Source organism: Ambystoma mexicanum, chromosome 10 (genome assembly GCF_040938575.1).
Source record: "Ambystoma mexicanum isolate Mex_15411 chromosome 10, UKY_AmexF1_1, whole genome shotgun sequence".
Classification (NCBI taxonomy): Eukaryota; Metazoa; Chordata; class Amphibia; order Caudata; family Ambystomatidae; genus Ambystoma; species Ambystoma mexicanum.
The window spans coordinates 298,388,661-298,411,507 of record NC_090932.1 but is presented as its reverse complement, the minus strand read 5'-3'; the positions used below and the strand labels follow the sequence as shown (position 1 = coordinate 298,411,507).

General features: G+C 61.0%; 1 protein-coding gene across 1 annotated transcript in view; it reads left to right on the top strand.

The window, feature by feature from the left end:
• MYO7B (myosin VIIB) overlaps nucleotides 1-22,847 on the top strand; it is a 1,466,289-nt gene that overhangs the window by 917,056 nt on the left and 526,386 nt on the right. Inside the window, exon 29 of the mRNA XM_069617875.1 lies at nucleotides 21,511-21,684. Coding sequence (XP_069473976.1) covers nucleotides 21,511-21,684 — 174 coding nt within the window. The remainder of the gene's footprint in view (nucleotides 1-21,510; nucleotides 21,685-22,847) is intronic.

Here is a 22,847-nt window from a genome sequence, read left to right as displayed (position 1 = left end):
AGCAGGGTACGTGTATTTTGGTGGTGCCGGGGAATGCTACACGTGATTTGGCCGTGTGGGTCCTCCCAGGTGTTCCCTCTACACCCTCCACAGCCCCTGCAGGCAGCCCACACCACAGGGGACTACCCTGCACCCCTCCTCATGTCCCAGAGGCAACCCATCCACCATGGCCATGCCCACCAGCCAACCCACATGTCACCTTGCACTACTGATCACCAACACATGTCTCCCAGCACCCCCACCCCCCAGCATCCAGGGGCACCCTCCACCAGGCCCCCAAACATGTCTACCACCACCCCCACCCCCCAGCAGTGCAGGGCACCCTCCACCAGGCCCCCACACATGTCTACCACCACCCCCACCCCCCAGCATCCAGGGGCAGCCTCCACCAGGCCCCCACTCATGTCTCCCACCACCCCCACCCCAAGCAGTGCAGGGGCAGCCTCCACCAGGCCCCCACTCATGTCTCCCACCACCCCCACCCCCTAGCATCCAGGGGCACCCTCCACCAGGCCCCCACTCATGTCTACCACCACCCCCACCGCCCAGCATCCAGGGGCACCATCCACCAGGCCCCCACTCATGTCCAACTCATGTCTCCCTGCACCCCCACCCCCCAGCAGTGCAGGGGCAGCCTCCACCAGGCCCCCACTCATGTCTCCCACCACCCCCACCCCCCCAGCATCCAGGGGCACCCTCCACCAGGCCCCCACTCATGTCTCCCACCACCCCCACCCCCCAGCAGTGCAGGGGCACCCTCCACCAGGCCCCCACTCATGTCTACCATCACCCCCACCCCCCAGCAGTGCAAAGGCAGCCTCCACCAGGCCCCCACTCATGTCTCCCACCACCCCCACCCCCCAGCATCCAGGGGCACCCTCCACCAGGCCCCCACTCATGTCTCCCACCACCCCCACCCTCCAGCATCCAGGGGCACCCTCCACCAGGCCCCCACTCATGTCTCCCACCACCCCCACCCCCCAGCAGTGCAGGGGCAGCCTCCACCAGGCCCCCACTCATGTCTACCATCACCCCCACCCCCCAGCAGTGCAGGGGCAGCCTCCACCAGGCCCCCACTCATGTCTCCCACCACCCCCACCCCCCAGCATCCAGGGGCACCCTCCACCAGGCCCCCACTCATGTCTCCCACCACCCCCACCCCCCAGCATCCAGGGGCACCCTCCACCAGGCCCCCACTCATGTCTCCCACCACCCCCACCCCCCAGCAGTGCAGGGGCAGCCTCCACCAGGCCCCCACTCATGTCTACCATCACCCCCACCCCCCAACAGTGCAGGGGCAGCCTCCACCAGGACCCCACTCATGTCTCCCACCACCCCCACCCCCCAGCATCCAGGGGCACCCTCCACCAGGCCCCCACTCATGTCTACCACCACCCCCACACCCCAGCATCCAGGGGCCCCCTCCACCAGGCCCCCACTCATGTCCAACTCATGGCTCCCTGCACCCCCACCCCCCAGCAGTGGAGGGGCAGCCTCCACCAGGCCCCCACTCATGTCTCCCACCACCCCTACCCCCCAGCATCCAGGGGCACCCTCCACCAGGCCCCCACTCATGTCTCCCACCACCCCCACCCCCCAGCAGTGCAGGGGCAGCCTCCACCAGGCCCCCACTCATGTCTTCCACCACCCCCACCTAGGGGTGTCACGGTATTAGTTTTATGACGGTACAATAACCTTCTTGCCAAATGACGGTATATCATGGTTATCGCGGTATAGCAGGTGGAGTTAACTAATCTTAACAAATATTTTCTAAAAGGTCATAAATTGTCAGATTTATCATCACAAACAAAACCATGCACCCAGGGCCAGAATTGGGCTTTTCAACATACTTTCCACTGAAATGCCACCCCTTGCTTGCACCAAACACAAACGCACGTGTGGAGAGGAGGGGGGGGGGGGGCCCTGCTGCGACTGGCAAAGCAAACTGAATACCTTTTCTTAAGTGGTAATTTAGGCTTTTAGCTCCCCCACTGGCTACTGGTGAAGATGAACATGTTGCCATATTGATAATCTGCATGCCACAGATCAATGGAGTCTGATGGTAGTATACGCTTGTGCGCATACACACGCACACGCACTCTCTCTTTACGTTACAGCCTTTAGTTTACTTCTGGGCCAAAAGGTATTCAGTAATCACGGACATGTTACCCTTTGGTATGGCAGCAGGGAATACCCACAGAGATGATTACATTTCGCAGTGTGACTTATTATATGTAAATTCAATGATAGAACCAGGGAAATCCGCCATTGTCATATGTTTAGAAAACATTATCCATTATAAATATATAAACCCCAAAGCCGCCAACCCAAAGTCCCGGGAGGATAGCTCAGCGGCAACGTGCGTGCCTTGGAAGCAAGATGACATGAAGCAACACAGGTTCGATCCCTGGGTCCGCGCTTAGAAACCTGTGGGTGTTTAAGCGCGTTATAAATACGCAACTAAGACAAAAACAATTACGCAACTAAATAAACAAAACCAATTTCTTTAACAGTGCCTCGATGCCCTGGGGCTGTGTGAGCGCTTTAAAAAAAATGTAAATAAAAAAAAAGTAAACCCCTTTCCTTCTTGGCACTGTATTTATTCTTCCTATTGCTAACATGTTGATTTTGTGTCAGGCACGTGTGGTTTATGGAATGGCATTAAAAACTGCTCAAACTGAAACTACTTGGCAGACGGCACATCCAATAGTGCAAGACTGCGCAGAACTTGCTTACTGCAGCCTTTCCAAATCAGATTGAAAAGCACACTTAACGGTATGAACGGTATACCGGTATAAACAATGTGACGGTTATTATTGTTCAATTAAGTGGTTCACGGTATCTTTAACGGTATACCGTAATACCATTACATCCCTACCCCCACCCCCCAGCAGTGCAGGGGCACCCTCCACCAGGCCCCCACTCATGTCTCCCACCACCCCCACCCCCCAGCGTCCAGGGGCAGCCTCCACCAGGCCCACACTCATGTCTACCATCACCCCTACCCCCCAGCAGTGCAGGGGCACCCTCCACCAGGCCCCCACTCATGTCTACCATCACCCCCACCCCCCAGCAGTGCAGGGGCAGCCTCCACCAGGCCCCCACTCATGTCCCCCTGCACCCCCACCCCCCAGCAGTGCAGGGGCAGCCTCCACCAGGCCCCCACTCATGTCTCCCACCACCCCCACCCCCCAGCATCCACGGGCACCCTCCACCAGGCCCCCACTCATGTCTCCCATCACCCCCACCCCCCAGCATCCAGGGGCACCCTCCACCAGGCCCCCACTTATGTCTCCCACCACCCCCACCCCCCAGCATCCAGGGGCAACCTCCACCAGGCCCCCACTCATGTCTCCCACCACCCCCACCCCCCAGCAGTGCAGGGGCACCCTCCACCAGGCCCACACTCATGTCTACCATCACCCCTACCCCCCAGCAGTGCAGGGGCACCCTCCACCAGGCCCCCACTCATGTCTACCATCACCCCCACCCCCCAGCATTGCAGGGGCAGCCTCCACCAGGCCCCCACTCATGTCCCCCTGCACCCCCACCCCCCAGCAGTGCAGGGGCAGCCTCCACCAGGCCCCCACTCATGTCTCCCACCACCCCCACCCCCCAGAATCCACGGGCACCCTCCACCAGGCCCCTACTCATGTCTCCCATCACCCCCACCCCCCAGCATCCAGGGGCACCCTCCACCAGGCCCCCACTTATGTCTCCCACCACCCCCACCCCCCAGCATCCAGGGGCAACCTCCACCAGGCCCCCACTCATGTCTCCCACCACCCCCACCCCCCAGCAGTGCAGGGGCACCCTCCACCAGGCCCCCACTCATGTCTCCCATCACCCCCACGCCCCAGCCGTGCAGGGGCAGCCTCCACCAGGCCCCCACTCATGTCCCCCTGCACCCCCACCCCCAGCAGTGCAGGGGCAGCCTCCACCAGGCCCCCACTCATGACTCCCACCACCCCCACCCCCCAGCATCCAGGGGCAGCCTCCACCAGGCCCCCACTCATGTCTACCATCACCCCCATCCCCCAGCAGTGCAGGGGCACCCTCCACCAGGCCCCCACTCATGTCTCCCACCACCCCCACCCTCCAGCATCCACGGGCACCCTCCATCAGGCCCCCACTCATGTCTCCCACCACCCCCACCCCCCAGCATCCAGGGGCACCCTCCACCAGGCCCCCACTCATGTCTCCCACCACCCACACCCCCCAGCATCCAGGGGCAGCCTCCACCAGGCCCCCACTCATGTCTCCCACCACCCCCACCCCCCAGCAGTGCAGGGGCACCCTCCACCAGGCCCCCACTCATGTCTCCCATCACCCCCACCCCCCAGCCCTGCAGGGGCAGCCTCCACCAGGCCCCCACTCATGTCCCTCTGCACCCCCACCCCCAGCAGTGCAGGGGCAGCCTCCACCAGGCCCCCACTCATGTCTCCCATCACCCCCACGCCCCAGCCGTGCAGGGGCAGCCTCCACCAGGCCCCCACTCATGTCTCCCTGCACCCCCACCCCCAGCAGTGGAGGGGCAGCCTCCACCAGGCCCCCACTCATGTCTCCCACCACCCCCACCCCCCAGCATCCAGGGGCAGCCTCCACCAGGCCCCCACTCATGTCTACCATCACCCCCATCCCCCAGCAGTGCAGGGGCACCCTCCACCAGGCCCCCACTCATGTCTCCCACCACCCCCATCCCCCAGCATCCACGGGCACCCTCCACCAGGCCCCCACTCATGTCTCCCACCACCCCCACCCCACAGCATCCAGGGGCACCCTCCACCAGGCCCCCACTCATGTCTCCCACCACCCACACCCCCCAGCATCCAGGGGCAGCCTCCACCATGCCCCCACTCATGTCTCCCACCACCCCCACCCCCCAGCAGTGCAGGGGCACCCTCCACCAGGCCCCCACTCATGTCTCCCATCACCCCCACCCCCCAGCCGTGCAGGGGCAGCCTCCACCAGGCCCCCACTCATGTCCCTCTGCACCCCCACCCCCAGCAGTGCAGGGGCAGCCTCCACCAGGCCCCCACTCATGTCTCCCACCACCCCCAGCATCCAGGGGCAGCCTCCACCAGGCCCCCACTCATGTCTACTATCACCCCCACCCCCCAGCAGTGCAGGGGCACCCTCCACCAGGCCCCCACTCATGTCTACCATCACCCCCACCCTCCAGCAGTACAGGGGCAGCCTCCACCAGGCCCCCACTCATGTCCCCCTGGACCCCCACCCCCCAGCAGTGCAGGGGCAGCCTCCACCAGGCCCCCACTCATGTCTCCCACCACCCCCACCCCCCAGCATCCAGGGGCACCCTCCACCAGGCCCCCACTCATGTCTACCACCACCCCCACCCCCCAGCATCCAGGGGCACCCTCCACCAGGCCCCCACTCATGTCCAACTCATGTCTCCCTGCACCCCCACCCCCCAGCAGTGCAGGGGCACCCTCCACCAGGCCCCCACTCATGTCTCCCATCACCCCCACCCCCCAGCAGTGCAGGGGCAGCCTCCACCAGGCCCCCACTCATGTTCCCCTGCACCCTCACCCCACAGCAGTGCAGGGGCAGCCTCCACCAGGCCCCCACTCATGTCTCCCACCACCCCCACCCGCCAGCATCCAGGGGCAGCCTCACCAGGCCCCCACTCATGTCTACCATCACCCCCACCCCCAGCAGTGCAGGGGCACCCTCCACCAGGCCCCCATTCATGTCTACCATCACCCCCACCCCCCGCAGTGCAGGGGCAGCCTCCACCAGGCCCACACTCAAGTCCCCCTGCACCCCCACCCCCTAGCAGTGCAGGGGCAGCCTCCACCAGGCCCCCACTCATGTCTCCCACCACCCCCACCCCCCAGCATCCAGGGGCACCCTCCACCAAGCCTCCACTCATGTCTACCACCACCCCCACCCCCAGCATCCAGGGGCACCCTCCACCAGGCCCCCACTCATGTCCAACTCATGTCTCCCTGCACCCCCACCCCCAGCAGTGCAGGGGCAGCCTCCACCAGGCCCCCACTCATGTCTCCCACCACCCCCCAGCATCCAGGGGCACCCTCCACCAGGCCCCCACTCCTGTCTCCCACCACCCCCACCCCCAGCAGTGCAGGGGCACCCTCCAACAGGCCCCCACTCATGTCTCCCACCACCCCCACCACCCAGCATCCAGGGGCACCCTTCACCAGGCCCCCACTCATGTCTACCACCACCCCCACCCCCCAGCATCCAGGGGCACCCTCCACCAGGCCCCCACTCATGTCCAACTCATGTCTCCCTGCACCCCCACCCCCCAGCAGTGCAGGGGCAGCCTCCACCAGGCCCCCACTCATGTCTCCCACCACCCCCACCCCCCAGCATCGAGGGGCACCCTCCACCAGGCCCCCACTCATGTCTCCCAGCACCCCCACCCCCCGGCAGTGCAGGGGCAGCCTCCACCAGGCCTCCACTCATGTCTCCCACCACCCCCACCCCCCAGCTGTGCAGGGGCACCCTCCACCAGGCCCCCACTCATGTCTCCCACCACCCCCACCCCCCAGCATCCAGGGGCACCCTCCACCAGGCCCCCACTCATGTCTCCCACCACCCCCATCCCCCAGCATCGAGGGGCACCCTCCACCAGGCCCCCACTCATGTCTCCCAGCACCCCCACCCCCCGGCAGTGCAGGGGCAGCCTCCACCAGGCCCCCACTCATGTCTCCCACCACCCCCACCCCCCAGCAGTGCAGGGGCACCCTGCACCAGGCCCCCACTCATGTCTCCCACCACCCCCCAGCATCCAGGGGCACCCTCCACCAGGCCCCCACTCATGTCTCCCACCACCCCCACCCCCCAGCATCCAGGGGCACCCTCCACCAGGCCCCCACTCATGTCTCCCACCACCCCCACCCCCACCCCCCTGCATCCAGGGGCAGCCTCCACCAGGCCCCCACTCATGTCTCCCATCACCCCCACGCCCCAGCCGTGCAGGGGCAGCCTCCACCAGGTCCCCACTCATGTCCCCCTGCACCCACACCCCCAGCAGTGCAGGGGCACCCTCCACCAGGCCCCCACTCATGTCTCCCACCACCCCCACCCCCCAGCATCCAGGGGCACCCTCCACCAGGCCCCCACTCATGTCTCCCACCACCCCGACCCACCAGCATCGAGGGGCAACCTCCACCAGGCCCCCACTCATGTCTCCCAGCACCCCCAACCCCCGGCAGTGCAGGGGCAGCCTCCACCAGGCCCCCACTCATGTCTCCCACCACCCCCACCCCCCAGCAGTGCAGGGGCACCCTCCACCAGGCCCCCACTCATGTCTCCCACCACCCCACCCCCCAGCATCCAGGGGCACCCTCCACCAGGCCCCCACTCATGTCTCCCACCACCCCCACCCCCCAGCATCCAGGGGCACCCTCCACCAGGCCCCCACTCATGTCTCCCACCCCCCCCCCACCCCCCTGCATCCAGGGGCAGCCTCTACCAGGCCCCCACTCATGTCTCCCATCGCCCCACCCCCCAGCAGTGCAGGGGCAGCCTCCACCAGGCCCCCACTCATGTCAACCATCACCCCCACCCCCCAGCAGTGCAGGGGCACCCTCCACCAGGCCCCCACTCATGTCTACCATCACCCCCACCCCCCAGCAGTGCAGGGGAAGCCTCCACCAGGCCCCCACTCATGTCTACCATCACCCCCACCCCCCAGCAGTGCAGGGGCAGCCTCCACCAGGCCCCCACTCATGTCTCCCACCCCCCAGCATCCAGGGGCACCCTCCACAAGGCCCCCACTCATGTCTACCACCACCCCCACCCTCCACCAGGCCCCCACTCATGTCCAACTCATGTCTCCCTGCACCCCCACCCCCCAGCAGTGCAGGGGCAGCCTCCACCAGGCCCCCACTCATGTCTTCCACCACCCCCCAGCATCCAGGGGCACCCTCCACCAGGCCCCCACTCATGTCTCCCACCACCCCCACCCCCCAGCAGTGCAGGGGCACCCTACACCAGGCCCCCACTCATGTCTCCCACCACCCCCACCCCCCCAGCATCCAGGAGCACCCTCCACCAGGCCCCCACTCATGTCTCCCACCACCCCCACCCCCCAGCATCCAGGGGCACCCTCCACCAGGCCCCCACTCATGTCCAACTCATGTCTCCCTGCACCCCCACCCCCCAGCAGTGCAGGGGCACCCTCCACCAGGCCCCCACTCATGTCTCCCATCACCCCCACCCCCCAGCAGTGCAGGGGCAGCCTCCACCAGGCCCCCACTCATGTCTACCACCACCCCCACACCCCAGCATCCAGGGGCCCCCTCCACCAGGCCCCCACTCATGTCTACCACCACCCCCACACCCCAGCATCCAGGGGCCCCCTCCACCAGGCCCCCACTCATGTCCAACTCATGGCTCCCTGCACCCCCACCCCCCAGCAGTGCAGGGGCACCCTCCACCAGGCCCCCACTCATGTCTCCCATCACCCCCACCCCCCAGCATCCAGGGGCACCCTCCACCAGGCCCCCACTCATGTCTACCACCACCCCCACACCCCAGCATCCAGGGGCCCCCTCCACCAGGCCCCCACTCATGTCCAACTCATGGCTCCCTGCACCCCCACCCCCCAGCAGTGGAGGGGCAGCCTCCACCAGGCCCCCACTCATGTCTCCCACCACCCCTACCCCCCAGCATCCAGGGGCACCCTCCACCAGGCCCCCACTCATGTCTCCCACCACCCCCACCCCCCAGCAGTGCAGGGGCAGCCTCCACCAGGCCCCCACTCATGTCTTCCACCACCCCCACCTAGGGGTGTCACGGTATTAGTTTTATGACGGTACAATAACCTTCTTGCCAAATGACGGTATATCATGGTTATCGCGGTATAGCAGGTGGAGTTAACTAATCTTAACAAATATTTTCTAAAAGGTCATAAATTGTCAGATTTATCATCACAAACAAAACCATGCACCCAGGGCCAGAATTGGGCTTTTCAACATACTTTCCACTGAAATGCCACCCCTTGCTTGCACCAAACACAAACGCACGTGTGGAGAGGAGGGGGGGGGGGGCCCTGCTGCGACTGGCAAAGCAAACTGAATACCTTTTCTTAAGTGGTCATTTAGGCTTTTAGCTCCCCCACTGGCTACTGGTGAAGATGAACATGTTGCCATATTGATAATCTGCATGCCACAGATCAATGGAGTCTGATGGTAGTATACGCTTGTGCGCATACACACGCACACGCACTCTCTCTTTACGTTACAGCCTTTAGTTTACTTCTGGGCCAAAAGGTATTCAGTAATCACGGACATGTTACCCTTTGGTATGGCAGCAGGGAATACCCACAGAGATGATTACATTTCGCAGTGTGACTTATTATATGTAAATTCAATGATAGAACCAGGGAAATCCGCCATTGTCATATGTTTAGAAAACATTATCCATTATAAATATATAAACCCCAAAGCCGCCAACCCAAAGTCCCGGGAGGATAGCTCAGCGGCAACGTGCGTGCCTTGGAAGCAAGACGACATGAAGCAACACAGGTTCGATCCCTGGGTCCGCGCTTAGAAACCTGTGGGTGTTTAAGCGCGTTATAAATACGCAACTAAGACAAAAACAATTACGCAACTAAATAAACAAAACCAATTTCTTTAACAGTGCCTCGATGCCCTGGGGCTGTGTGAGCGCTTTAAAAAAAATGTAAATAAAAAAAAAGTAAACCCCTTTCCTTCTTGGCACTGTATTTATTCTTCCTATTGCTAACATGTTGATTTTGTGTCAGGCACGTGTGGTTTATGGAATGGCATTAAAAACTGCTCAAACTGAAACTACTTGGCAGACGGCACATCCAATAGTGCAAGACTGCGCAGAACTTGCTTACTGCAGCCTTTCCAAATCAGATTGAAAAGCACACTTAACGGTATGAACGGTATACCGGTATAAATAATGTGACGGTTATTATTGTTCAATTAAGTGGTTCACGGTATCTTTAACGGTATACCGTAATACCATTACATCCCTACCCCCACCCCCCAGCAGTGCAGGGGCACCCTCCACCAGGCCTCCACTCATGTCTCCCACCACCCCCACCCCCCAGCGTCCAGGGGCAGCCTCCACCAGGCCCACACTCATGTCTACCATCACCCCTACCCCCCAGCAGTGCAGGGGCACCCTCCACCAGGCCCCCACTCATGTCTACCATCACCCCCACCCCCCAGCAGTGCAGGAGCAGCCTCCACCAGGCCCCCACTCATGTCCCCCTGCACCCCCACCCCCCAGCAGTGCAGGGGCAGCCTCCACCAGGCCCCCACTCATGTCTCCCACCACCCCCACCCCCCAGCATCCACGGGCACCCTCCACCAGGCCCCCACTCATGTCTCCCATCACCCCCACCCCCCAGCATCCAGGGGCACCCTCCACCAGGCCCCCACTTATGTCTCCCACCACCCCCACCCCCCAGCATCCAGGGGCAACCTCCACCAGGCCCCCACTCATGTCTCCCACCACCCCCACCCCCCAGCAGTGCAGGGGCACCCTCCACCAGGCCCACACTCATGTCTACCATCACCCCTACCCCCCAGCAGTGCAGGGGCACCCTCCACCAGGCCCCCACTCATGTCTACCATCACCCCCACCCCCCAGCAGTGCAGGGGCAGCCTCCACCAGGCCCCCACTCATGTCCCCCTGCACCCCCACCCCCCAGCAGTGCAGGGGCAGCCTCCACCAGGCCCCCACTCATGTCTCCCACCACCCCCACCCCCCAGCATCCACGGGCACCCTCCACCAGGCCCCTACTCATGTCTCCCATCACCCCCACCCCCCAGCTTCCAGGGGCACCCTCCACCAGGCCCCCACTTATGTCTCCCACCACCCCCACCCCCCAGCATCCAGGGGCAACCTCCACCAGGCCCCCACTCATGTCTCCCACCACCCCCACCCCCCAGCAGTGCAGGGGCACCCTCCACCAGGCCCCCACTCATGTCTCCCATCACCCCCACGCCCCAGCCGTGCAGGGGCAGCCTCCACCAGGCCCCCACTCATGTCCCCCTGCACCCCCACCCCCAGCAGTGCAGGGGCAGCCTCCACCAGGCCCCCACTCATGACTCCCACCACCCCCACCCCCCAGCATCCAGGGGCAGCCTCCACCAGGCCCCCACTCATGTCTACCATCACCCCCATCCCCCAGCAGTGCAGGGGCACCCTCCACCAGGCCCCCACTCATGTCTCCCACCACCCCCACCCCCCAGCATCCACGGGCACCCTCCATCAGGCCCCCACTCATGTCTCCCACCACCCCCACCCCCCAGCATCCAGGGGCACCCTCCACCAGGCCCCCACTCATGTCTCCCACCACCCACACCCCCCAGCATCCAGGGGCAGCCTCCACCAGGCCCCCACTCATGTCTCCCACCACCCCCACCCCCCAGCAGTGCAGGGGCACCCTCCACCAGGCCCCCACTCATGTCTCCCATCACCCCCACCCCCCAGCCCTGCAGGGGCAGCCTCCACCAGGCCCCCACTCATGTCCCTCTGCACCCCCACCCCCAGCAGTGCAGGGGCAGCCTCCACCAGGCCCCCACTCATGTCTCCCATCACCCCCACGCCCCAGCCGTGCAGGGGCAGCCTCCACCAGGCCCCCACTCATGTCTCCCTGCACCCCCACCCCCAGCAGTGGAGGGGCAGCCTCCACCAGGCCCCCACTCATGTCTCCCACCACCCCCACCCCCAGCATCCAGGGCAGCCTCCACCAGGCCCCCACTCATGTCTACCATCACCCCCATCCCCCAGCAGTGCAGGGGCACTCTCCACCAGGCCCCCACTCATGTCTCCCACCACCCCCATCCCCCAGCATCCACGGGCACCCTCCACCAGGCCCCCACTCATGTCTCCCACCACCCCCACCCCACAGCATCCAGGGGCACCCTCCACCAGGCCCCCACTCATGTCTCCCACCACCCACACCCCCCAGCATCCAGGGGGCAGCCTCCACCATGCCCCCACTCATGTCTCCCACCACCCCCACCCCCCAGCAGTGTAGGGGCACCCTCCACCAGGCCCCCACTCATGTCTCCCATCACCCCCACCCCCCAGCCATGCAGGGGCAGCCTCCACCAGGCCCCCACTCATGTCCCTCTGCACCCCCACCCCCAGCAGTGCAGGGGCAGCCTCCACCAGCCCCCACTCATGTCTCCCACCACCCCCAGCATCCAGGGGCAGCCTCCACCAGGCCCCCACTCATGTCTACTATCACCCCCACCCCCCAGCAGTGCAGGGGCACCCTCCACCAGGCCCCCACTCATGTCTACCATCACCCCCACCCTCCAGCAGTGCAGGGGCAGCCTCCACCAGGCCCCCACTCATGTCCCCCTGGACCCCCACCCCCAGCAGTGCAGGGGCAGCCTCCACCAGGCCCCCACTCATGTCTCCCACCACCCCCACCCCCCAGCATCCAGGGGCACCCTCCACCAGGCCCCCACTCATGTCTACCACCACCCCCACCCCCCAGCATCCAGGGGCACCCTCCACCAGGCCCCCACTCATGTCCAACTCATGTCTCCCTGCACCCCCACCCCCCAGCAGTGCAGGGGCACCCTCCACCAGGCCCCCACTCATGTCTCCCATCACCCCCACCCCCCAGCAGTGCAGGGGCAGCCTCCACCAGGCCCCCACTCATGTCCCCCTGCACCCTCACCCCACAGCAGTGCAGGGGCAGCCTCCACCAGGCCCCCACTCATGTCTCCCACCACCCCCACCCGCCAGCATCTAGGGGCAGCCTCACCAGGCCCCCACTCATGTCTACCATCACCCCCACCCCAGCAGTGCAGGGGCACCCTCCACCAGGCCCCCATTCATGTCTACCATCACCCCCACCCCCCGCAGTGCAGGGGCAGCCTCCACCAGGCCCACACTCAAGTCCCCCTGCACCCCCACCCCCTAGCAGTGCAGGGGCAGCCTCCACCAGGCCCCCACTCATGTCTCCCACCACCCCCACCCCCCAGCATCCAGGGGCACCCTCCACCAAGCCCCCACTCATGTCTACCACCACCCCCACCCCCAGCATCCAGGGGCACCCTCCACCAGGCCCCCACTCATGTCCAACTCATGTCTCCCTGCACCCCCACCCCCAGCAGTGCAGGGGCAGCCTCCACCAGGCCCCCACTCATGTCTCCCACCACCCCCCAGCATCCAGGGGCACCCTCCACCAGGCCCCCACTCCTGTCTCCCACCACCCCCACCCCCAGCAGTGCAGGGGCACCCTCCAACAGGCCCCCACTCATGTCTCCCACCACCCCCACCCCCCAGCATCCAGGGGCACCCTTCACCAGGCCCCCACTCATGTCTACCACCACCCCCACCCCCCAGCATCCAGGGGCACCCTCCACCAGGCCCCCACTCATGTCCAACTCATGTCTCCCTGCACCCCCACCCCCCAGCAGTGCAGGGGCAGCCTCCACCAGGCCCCCACTCATGTCTCCCACCACCCCCACCCCCCAGCATCGAGGGGCACCCTCCACCAGGCCCCCACTCATGTCTCCCAGCACCCCCACCCCCCGGCAGTGCAGGGGCAGCCTCCACCAGGCCTCCACTCATGTCTCCCACCACCCCCACCCCCCAGCTGTGCAGGGGCACCCTCCACCAGGCCCCCACTCATGTCTCCCACCACCCCACCCCCCAGCATCCAGGGGCACCCTGCACCAGGCCCCCACTCATGTCTCCCACCACCCCCATCCCCCAGCATCGAGGGGCACCCTCCACCAGGCCCCCACTCATGTCTCCCAGCACCCCCACCCCCCCGGCAGTGCAGGGGCAGCCTCCACCAGGCCCCCACTCCTGTCTCCCACCACCCCCACCCCCCAGCAGTGCAGGGGCACCCTGCACCAGGCCCCCACTCATGTCTCCCACCACCCCCCAGCATCCAGGGGCACCCTCCACCAGGCCCCCACTCATGTCTCCCACCACCCCCACCCCCCAGCATTCAGGGGCACCCTCCACCAGGCCCCCACTCATGTCTCCCACCACCCCCACCCCCCTGCATCCAGGGGCAGCCTCTACCAGGCCCCCACTCATGTCTCCCATCGCCCCCACCCCCCAGCAGTGCAGGGGCAGCCTCCAGCAGGTCCCCACTCATGTCCCCCTGCACCCCCCACCCCCCAGCAGTGCAGGGGCACCCTCCACCAGGCCCCCACTCATGTCTCCCACCACCCCCACCCCCCAGCATCCAGGGGCACCCTCCACCAGGCCCCCACTCATGTCTCCCACCACCCCGACCCCCCAGCATCGAGGGGCACCCTCCACCAGGCCCCCACTCATGTGTCCCAGCACCCCCAACCCCCGGCAGTGCAGGGGCAGCCTCCACCAGGCCCCCACTCATGTCTCCCACCACCCCCACCCCCAGCAGTGCAGGGGCACCCTCCACCAGGCCCCCACTCATGTCTCCCACCACCCCACCCCCCAGCATCCAGGGGCACCCTCCACCAGGCCCCCACTCATGTCTCCCACCACCCCCACCCCCCAGCATCCAGGGGCACCCTCCACCAGGCCCCCACTCATGTCTCCCACCCCCCCCCACCCCCCTGCATCCAGGGGCAGCCTCTACCAGGCCCCCACTCATGTCTCCCATCGCCCCACCCCCCAGCAGTGCAGGGGCAGCCTCCACCAGGCCCCCACTCATGTCAACCATCACCCCCACCCCCCAGCAGTGCAGGGGCACCCTCCACCAGGCCCCCACTCATGTCTACCATCACCCCCACCCCCCAGCAGTGCAGGGGAAGCCTCCACCAGGCCCCCACTCATGTCTACCATCACCCCCACCCCCCAGCAGTGCAGGGGCAGCCTCCACCAGGCCCCCACTCATGTCTCCCACCCCCCAGCATCCAGGGGCACCCTCCACAAGGCCCCCACTCATGTCTACCACCACCCCCACCCCCCAGCATCCAGGGGCACCCTCCACCAGGCCCCCACTCATGTCCAACTCATGTCTCCCTGCACCCCCACCCCCCAGCAGTGCAGGGGCAGCCTCCACCAGGCCCCCACTCATGTCTTCCACCACCCCCCAGCATCCAGGGGCACCCTCCACCAGGCCCCCACTCATGTCTCCCACCACCCCCACCCCCCAGCAGTGCAGGGGCACCCTACACCAGGCCCCCACTCATGTCTCCCACCACCCCCACCCCCCAGCATCCAGGAGCACCCTCCACCAGGCCCCCACTCATGTCTCCCACCACCCCCACCCCCCAGCATCCAAGGGCACCCTCCACCAGGCCCCCACTCATGTCTCCCACCACCCCCACCCCCCTGCATCCAGGGGCAGCCTCTACCAGGCCCCCACTCATGTCTCCCATCGCCCCCACCCCCCAGCAGTGCAGGGGCAGCCTCCATCAGGCCCCCACTCATGTCCCCCTGCACCCCCACCCCCCAGCAGTGCAGGGGCACCCTCCACCAGGCCCCCACTCATGTCTCCCACCACCCCCCAGCATCCAGGGGCACCCTCCACCAGGCCCCCACTCATGTCTCCCACCACCCCCGCCCCCCAGCATCGAGGGGCACCCTCCACCAGGCCCCCACTCATGTCTCCCAGCACCCCCACCCCCCGGCAGTGCAGGGGCAGCCTCCACCAGGCCCCCACTCATGTCTCCCACCACCCCCACCCCCCAGCAGTGCAGGGGCACCCTCCACCAGGCCCCCACTCATGTCTCCCACCACCCCCACCCCCCAGCATCCAGGGGCACCCTCCACCAGGCCCCCACTCATGTCTCCCACCACCCCCACCCCCCAGCATCCAGGGGCACCCTCCACCAGACCCCCACTCATGTCTCCCACCACCCCCACCCCCCTGCATCCAGGGGCAGCCTCTACCAGGCCCCCACTCATGTCTCCCATCGCCCCCACCCCCCAGCAGTGCAGGGGCAGCCTCCAGCAGGCCCCCACTCATGTCCCCCTGCATCCCCACCCCCCAGCAGTGCAGGGGCAGCCTCCACCAGGCCCCCACTCATGTCAACCATCACCCCCACCCCCCAGCAGTGCAGGGGCACCCTCCACCAGGCCCCCACTCATGTCTACCATCACCCCACCCCCCAGCAGTGCAGGGGCAGCCTCCACCAGGCCCCCACTCATGTCTCCCACCCCCCAGCATCCAGGGGCACCCTCCACCAGGCCCCCACTCATGTCTCCCACCACCCCCACCCCCCAGCAGTGCAGGGGCAGCCTCCACCAGGCCCCCACTCATGTCCCCTATCACCCCCACCCCCCAGCCACCAGGGGCACCCTCCACCAGGCCCCCACTCATGTCTACCACCACCCCCACCCCCCAGCATCCAGGGACACCCTCCACCAGGCCCCCACTCATGTCCCCTATCACCCCCCACCCCCCAGCAGTGCAGGGGCAGCCTCCACCAGGCCCCCACTCATGTCTACCATCACCCCCACCCCCCAGCAGTGCAGGGGCAGCCTCCACCAGGCCCCCACTCATGTCTCAAACCACCCCCACCCCCCAGCCACCAGGGGCACCCTCCACCAGGCCCCCACTCATGTCTACCACCACCCCCACCCCCCAGCAGTGCAGGGGCACCCTCCACCAGGCCCCCACTCATGTCTACCACCACCCCCACCCCCAGCCACCAGGGGCACCCTCCACCAGGCCCCCACTCATGTCTCCCACCACCCCCACCTCCCAACAGTGCAGGGGCAGCCTCCACCAGGCCCCCACTCATGTCTACCATCACCCCCACCCCCCAGCAGTGCAGGGGCACCCTCCACCAGGCCCCCACTCATGTCTCCCACCACCCCCACCCCCCAGCCACCAGGGGCTCCCTCCACCAGGCCCCCACTCATGTCCCCTATCACCCCCACCCCCCAGCAGTGCAGGGGCAGCCTCCACCAGGCCCCCACTCATGTCTCCCACCACCCCCACCCCCCAGCCACCAGGGGCACCCTCCACCAGGCCCCCACTCATGTCTACCACCACCCCCACCCCCCAGCCACCAGGGGCAGCCTCCACCAGGCGCCCACTCATGTCTCCCACCACCCACACCCCCCAGCCACCAGGGGTGTTAGGGAGAATTCTCTGTTTAGGCTGAATTTCCTAACCTAGTGAGTCCCCCAGCAGCTTTGCTGGATTTCTGGAGTTTGTTTTTTTCCATCCTGCCAAGAGTGAGACTCTTTTTCTCCCACTCTTGGACATGAATGTGTGTAATTCCTTTGAATGTCAATGTGTTCTATGGGCTATGGGGTCTTTTACTCCATAGGGTCTCATATGTTTTTCTATGTGTGTTACACCGCACCCTACGTGCCGTAACACTGGGGCGTCCTAGCGGACCTCCATCATAGACTCCATACCCGGGGACTGACTACTGTCTCCCCGGGCATGTAAAGTCACCATTGGCTTTACTAGACCTAAATTTACTAACAGAACTAGTACCAACCATCCTATTGTGGACGTACTAGTAGGGGTAATTCGATTACTCATGGATCAGTTATTCGAGGGGGCACTGTCCCGTCCCCCCTCGTCGAGTTTTGGCTGGTGGCAGTGGAAACTACTTGTTATGCTCGACCCCTATGGGATTCTTCCCATTGTTGGAGATTGATACTTTTCCTCGTTAATCTCTAACATACCACCGGTCTACTTATCTTAAATAAGTTTATCGGATGGTATTTTCTGCCAGAACTCGGTTTTTAAAATGGCGTCTGTGTTCATCTCTGTGATTCCTAAACCAAAGGTTGAGCCCTTTGTTCCACTTTTGGCGGGCCTCTGTGCAGAGACCCTCCAAAGTGGTGCCATTCTGTCTGGGTTACCACAGGGGTGTGGGAGGGGGTTTAGGCACCCTGGACCGAGTTGCCTTGCCAACTCGGTTCGCACTCTGGTGTGATTGGCCCAAGTGGTGAGCCTCCCCGCTCACCACTTAGCGTGTGTTGATTGACAGCTAGGCTGAATGAATGGGGGTTTTCTGCATAAAAGCAGGGCTTTTGGGACTGGATCTTCAGAAGTCGCCACAGGACCTAAGAATCCGACGAGGGTAACGCTGAGCCGACCTGCACGACGACACCTCTGGTGGAGCCCTGCGGAACCGACTCACCACTTCCCGATGAAAGAGGAGATCTCCCGGCCGGAGAGTCTCTTCCCCTGACTGGTGGGAACAACCAGTCCCCTTTGCTTTTTCTTTGCCTCAGGACGCAGTGGTCGAATTGCCCGTGCAGAGCACCTCGGCAACCGGATAGCCACTACCCCTGTACCGCGACCAAAAGGTGGTGCCTTGTGACGGAGCACTCCGCGGCTGGTCTCTTCCCTGGTGGTGCACCGGACTTCACTTTTCTTCGACGACGAGATCATCTCTACTCTTGGCAAAGACCCGACGTGCATCCACCACCAGGAACAACTGCCCCCGCCGGAGCGGTCTCTCCACAATCAAGGTACCGTGTCCGCCTGGCTTCCCTTTCGATCGGTTTGAGTGAGGTGTCTTAATCCTCTCCTTTCCGTTGGGTCGCCTACAAGCTTTCTCACGTATTGTTCTGAACTGGTTCAATCTGCCGATAACAAATTTGCTACAAAGACTCGAACGCATTTCCACTAGAGACTTTTTGGGACATATCGCCTTGCCTCTGTCCGAGTGGGCCTGGCCTCTGAACTTGATGATCTATTGTGGTTCTTGCCTTCTTGCCTTGCATTTTTCCCGTGAAGTATTGAACTGTGTTGATTTCGTAACCTGCTTATTTTTCTCTCCCGTCCTAACTAATATTAGAGTGCCATCTAGGTTGAGGCATAGACCTCTGTCTGTAAATAAGTGATGCTGGTAGAACCTAGACTTGTCGAAATATTGTTAGGGGGATTGATTGTTTCTTCTTCGTAGAGTAATTGTGATTGAAGTGTTTGCCGTGATAGTGCCATAGTGTTTTCTATAGATGTTCCTTTATAAATAAATACCTTAATATCTTTACACTGAGCCTCGCTGCGTGTTTGCTTGTCTTACTGTGAAGAATTGCCCTATATTGTATACTCCACATGCTGCTTAACTCTTCTTGAGGGAAGTCTGACTGCTCAGCCACAGCTACCAAGTGAATCTGTGTGGTACAGACTGCTACCAAGTGGGTTTACTGCCAAACACCTGTAGTCCTAAATCTTTTGCAGTGGTCCCAGAGAGAACTGCACAGGTTTCCGCCTAACAAGCAGTCCAAACCCTAAGAAGAATCGGGCCGTGTACCCAAATGTCACAGTAGTTGCAATGCTTCTTCCCAGAATGAATCTTTGCAGGTAAGTTATATTTTATTTGTGTTGGTGAGGGAATAAAATACTCTTCAACACGTTTACTAAGGGAAGTAAATCGTCTTTTTTATTTCAGGCGTTATTACCCAGGTTTGATGATCAAAAGGCAGTGGAATGGAAGGATAGAAGAAAAAGGGACTTGTTCCCAATGTTATCCTATGAAAGACGGGTGGGGAACGATGCACTGAGTTTACTTAAATCTCTGACTCCAATTTTTCTAGATGACTTTGTGGGGCTGCTGGGGTTCGCTAGAGGTTGGATTTCCTGCCGTTGGTTCCAGTGAGAAGTAGAAGAGTCCACTAGCTGCGGGTACAAGGATTCTTCTGGTCAAGTTCAGATGCAAGATGCAACCCCTGACAATGAAGCAATGCAAGAAGCACTGATGTAGACCTCTTCAGGACACCTCACAGGATTGGTAATACAAGTTCCAATGATGGTCTCTGCACACAGACAACGGGAGGTGTCCTTCCACTCGCAGTCACATAAGCTTCTCTAGGACAGGATCTCTTGATGCTTGGATGCTGAAGTTCAGATGGAAGGCGACTTATGCTACCAGCTGGAGACTACCAATGTTCCTTTTGCAACCATGGAACAGCAACAGTTCTAGCGAGATAACCTACGAGAGAGCTAGTCACTCCACAGGGTGGCACAGAGACACTTCTGAAGGCTCAGGATGACTGAATCTTCGAGAAGGCGTTGAGACTAGCTGGCCTCACTAGTCCAAGGGCTAAAGCACAGCTCAGGGTCTTCGGAGATCCGGTAGTCCAACATGGCTTCACCGGGCCAGATGCAGGAATGGATGCCAGGCCTCTTCAAGGGTCGTCTTCAGATCTTCAGTCATCTGTTCGTCTACGAGGGATTTCTGGCTTCAACGCTGATCTTAAAAAATGCTGCAGAAGACTTTTCTTATTCGAAACTCAGGCTGGAAGGATGTCCAAGCCCACCAATGCTTACCCTCTGCACCATTAAAACAGCCAGTAGTTGTCCAATTAGGCCTCTAACAGCAAATAAATGGCAGAATCACTGGCACCGGTACTATCAGTGCCAGTCATTTCAGCAATCCCATCCCCTGGAGTCTTATGGGACTCCATGGAATGGGAATTTACCACCATCTCCGGCGCCCGTAATATCTCGATAATATCGGCATATCGGGCAGTGGAGACTGTAGGATCAGTTTCACGGTATCCCGTCGGAATTACTGGCGGGATACCAGGAAACTTGTAATGAGCCCCTTTGTCTTTTTTCTGGCATTTTGGGGCCCAGTATATTTGTCCCCTTGTTAATTATCCCCCATTTTAGGGAACCGTCTAGCCACTTCCTAACTACACCTCCAGTTCTCTTTGCCAATTCTGAAGTAAATATCATCACTACATGCTCACCCATTTCCTTTCCACAGTTTCCAATTTCAGATGTATGCCTCTTTCGTAGTCGTTTTGAAAAGAGCAGCTTGTTAATGCTCGATAGCACCGTTGGAATCTTGTGGTTCAATAGCTGGTTTGTAGGCTTATCAGCCCCATCACTGCTGGATGGATACATGTCTTCAAAATTTCTGTTTGCTGTGTTCTGTGAAGAACTTTGGGTTTTTCATGATTATTCAATTTTATTGACAGAAAAAGTCTCTGGTGCGCATTAGCACCACTGCTCTTACAACCAATTTGAACCGAGAGTTTAAAGTTTACAGTATACACAGTATACTACATGGCCACCCTAAAATCACTTTTATACTGGGTCAGTCCATGAATCATACAGGTGTCTGTAGTACATCAAACTCACGTAAGAGTGATCCTTGGACTGTATGTGGTAATAAGTTTTCACTCAAATGCAGCTATGTACCATTTATGTTCTTCATCCACCCTACCATCACCCTTGGAGTTCATGGATATTACATCCCCCTCATTCTTTCAGTTCCTTTTCCTGTGATTTACAAAAACTGTTTTTTAATATACGGAAGGATGAATGATCCAAAAGTGAACTAGTGAACAAACGTCTTTGCTCCTTTTATCTGTGTCCTTTACTCCCTTCTCGGTTCCTCTGTACAACGCCTTTCATCCCTTTTATTATTTTCTGTCTTCCTTCCTTTGCATCTGCTATGTCTTTAATGCTCTCTTGTACTATGATGCTGTTTTTCTCTCCCCTCCTCTCCTGTCTCTCTCAATCTCTGTCCCACATATATTCTGTTTCTCTTCTCTCTGAAATCCCCTCCCTTCCCCTCTGTCCACTTTCTTGTGTGCTCTTTTTATCTCCCACATCCGTCCTACTCTCTACTGTGTCTCTTTCAGGCTACAAAGGCAAGAAAGCCCATTATGTGTGCTATTACCCTGATGAACGGCCAGAGCATCACCATTCCCGCCGACTCCGCCTCCTCTGCGCAGGAACTCTGCAGCACCATAGCAGACAAGCTTCAGATGAGCGAGACCTTTGGTTTTTCTCTCTACATTGCTGTATATGAGAAGGTATGAGAAAAACACCAACCACAAAACCTTGCCAACAGAAATATTATTTTTTTCTCACAGCTTTCTTTTATTTTAGGGAAAGTCTCCTAACTTAGTTCTTCTTTTATGTTTCAAAGTCAGTCAACCATGACCCACTACAGAATTATTATTTTTGTTACGGTGGCAGAGATGAGAGGGTGGGTTGAATGTACACTACAGGGACATAGATTGCACAGCAGTAACATAGATGACATTGCATAAAGGTTTTGACCATGTCCTCTTTTAAGGTTGACCTTCTATCCTGTGGAGTAATTGCTCCATGGGAGTCTTCACTGCGCATAGAAGAGGGTTTAGGGGGTGCACGTTGAGGCTGGAACGGGGCAGGAAATGGGTGAGCAGGAGCGGTCTTGGGAGACATGGGAAGGTTGTGTCGTCGAGGGAATTGTTAGCAGTAGGGGAGACAAGGGTCTTAAGGAGGGGCTGGGAAGGCAAGATAAACGCTGAGAAGAATAAAAATGCAGGAAAGAATGCCACAGTAAGGTGCAGTGCAGGTAACACATGAAACAATATCAAGTCGATATAATGATACTATTTGAAGCAGGTTGACTGCTTCCCTTAACCTCAACACTAGTAGGTCCAAGAAGATGATTGCAAAGGCCAAAGGCCAACATTTTGGTGCCTGATGGAGCGCACGTGGAAGTGATTCTTGTATGGATGCCTGCAGGAACTTTGAATCTGTGCTGATTGCTTTTCGGGTGGCCTTGATTGTATTTCTTGCCTGAAACACATCATCATTTATCTTATGTAGAACTGCAAGGCACACCTGGTGGAGCCCCGTCCTTCGTAGATTTGCCACACAAGTGCATATAGTTGCATTTTATTTTCAAAAGTGGGGGCCAAATTAAAAATATTGGTACTTTCTATGACTCAAGCTTAAGGGCCTCATTACAAGTTGGGAGGTAATGGTCAAATCAGCGGTATTTGTTAAATACTGATGATTTTACATCCTCCCAATTCACAGGTTTGCAGGGAAATACTTCCGGAGGTATTCTAGTGGAATATTATCGGGTGTATTACAAGTTGAATTTTTCAAATGGAAATCAACCCCTTTTTACCTCCACATGATAGGTGGAGGTAAAAATGGTAAAATGGCCCCGAAAGTAATGTTTCTTCCTCTGTACAGA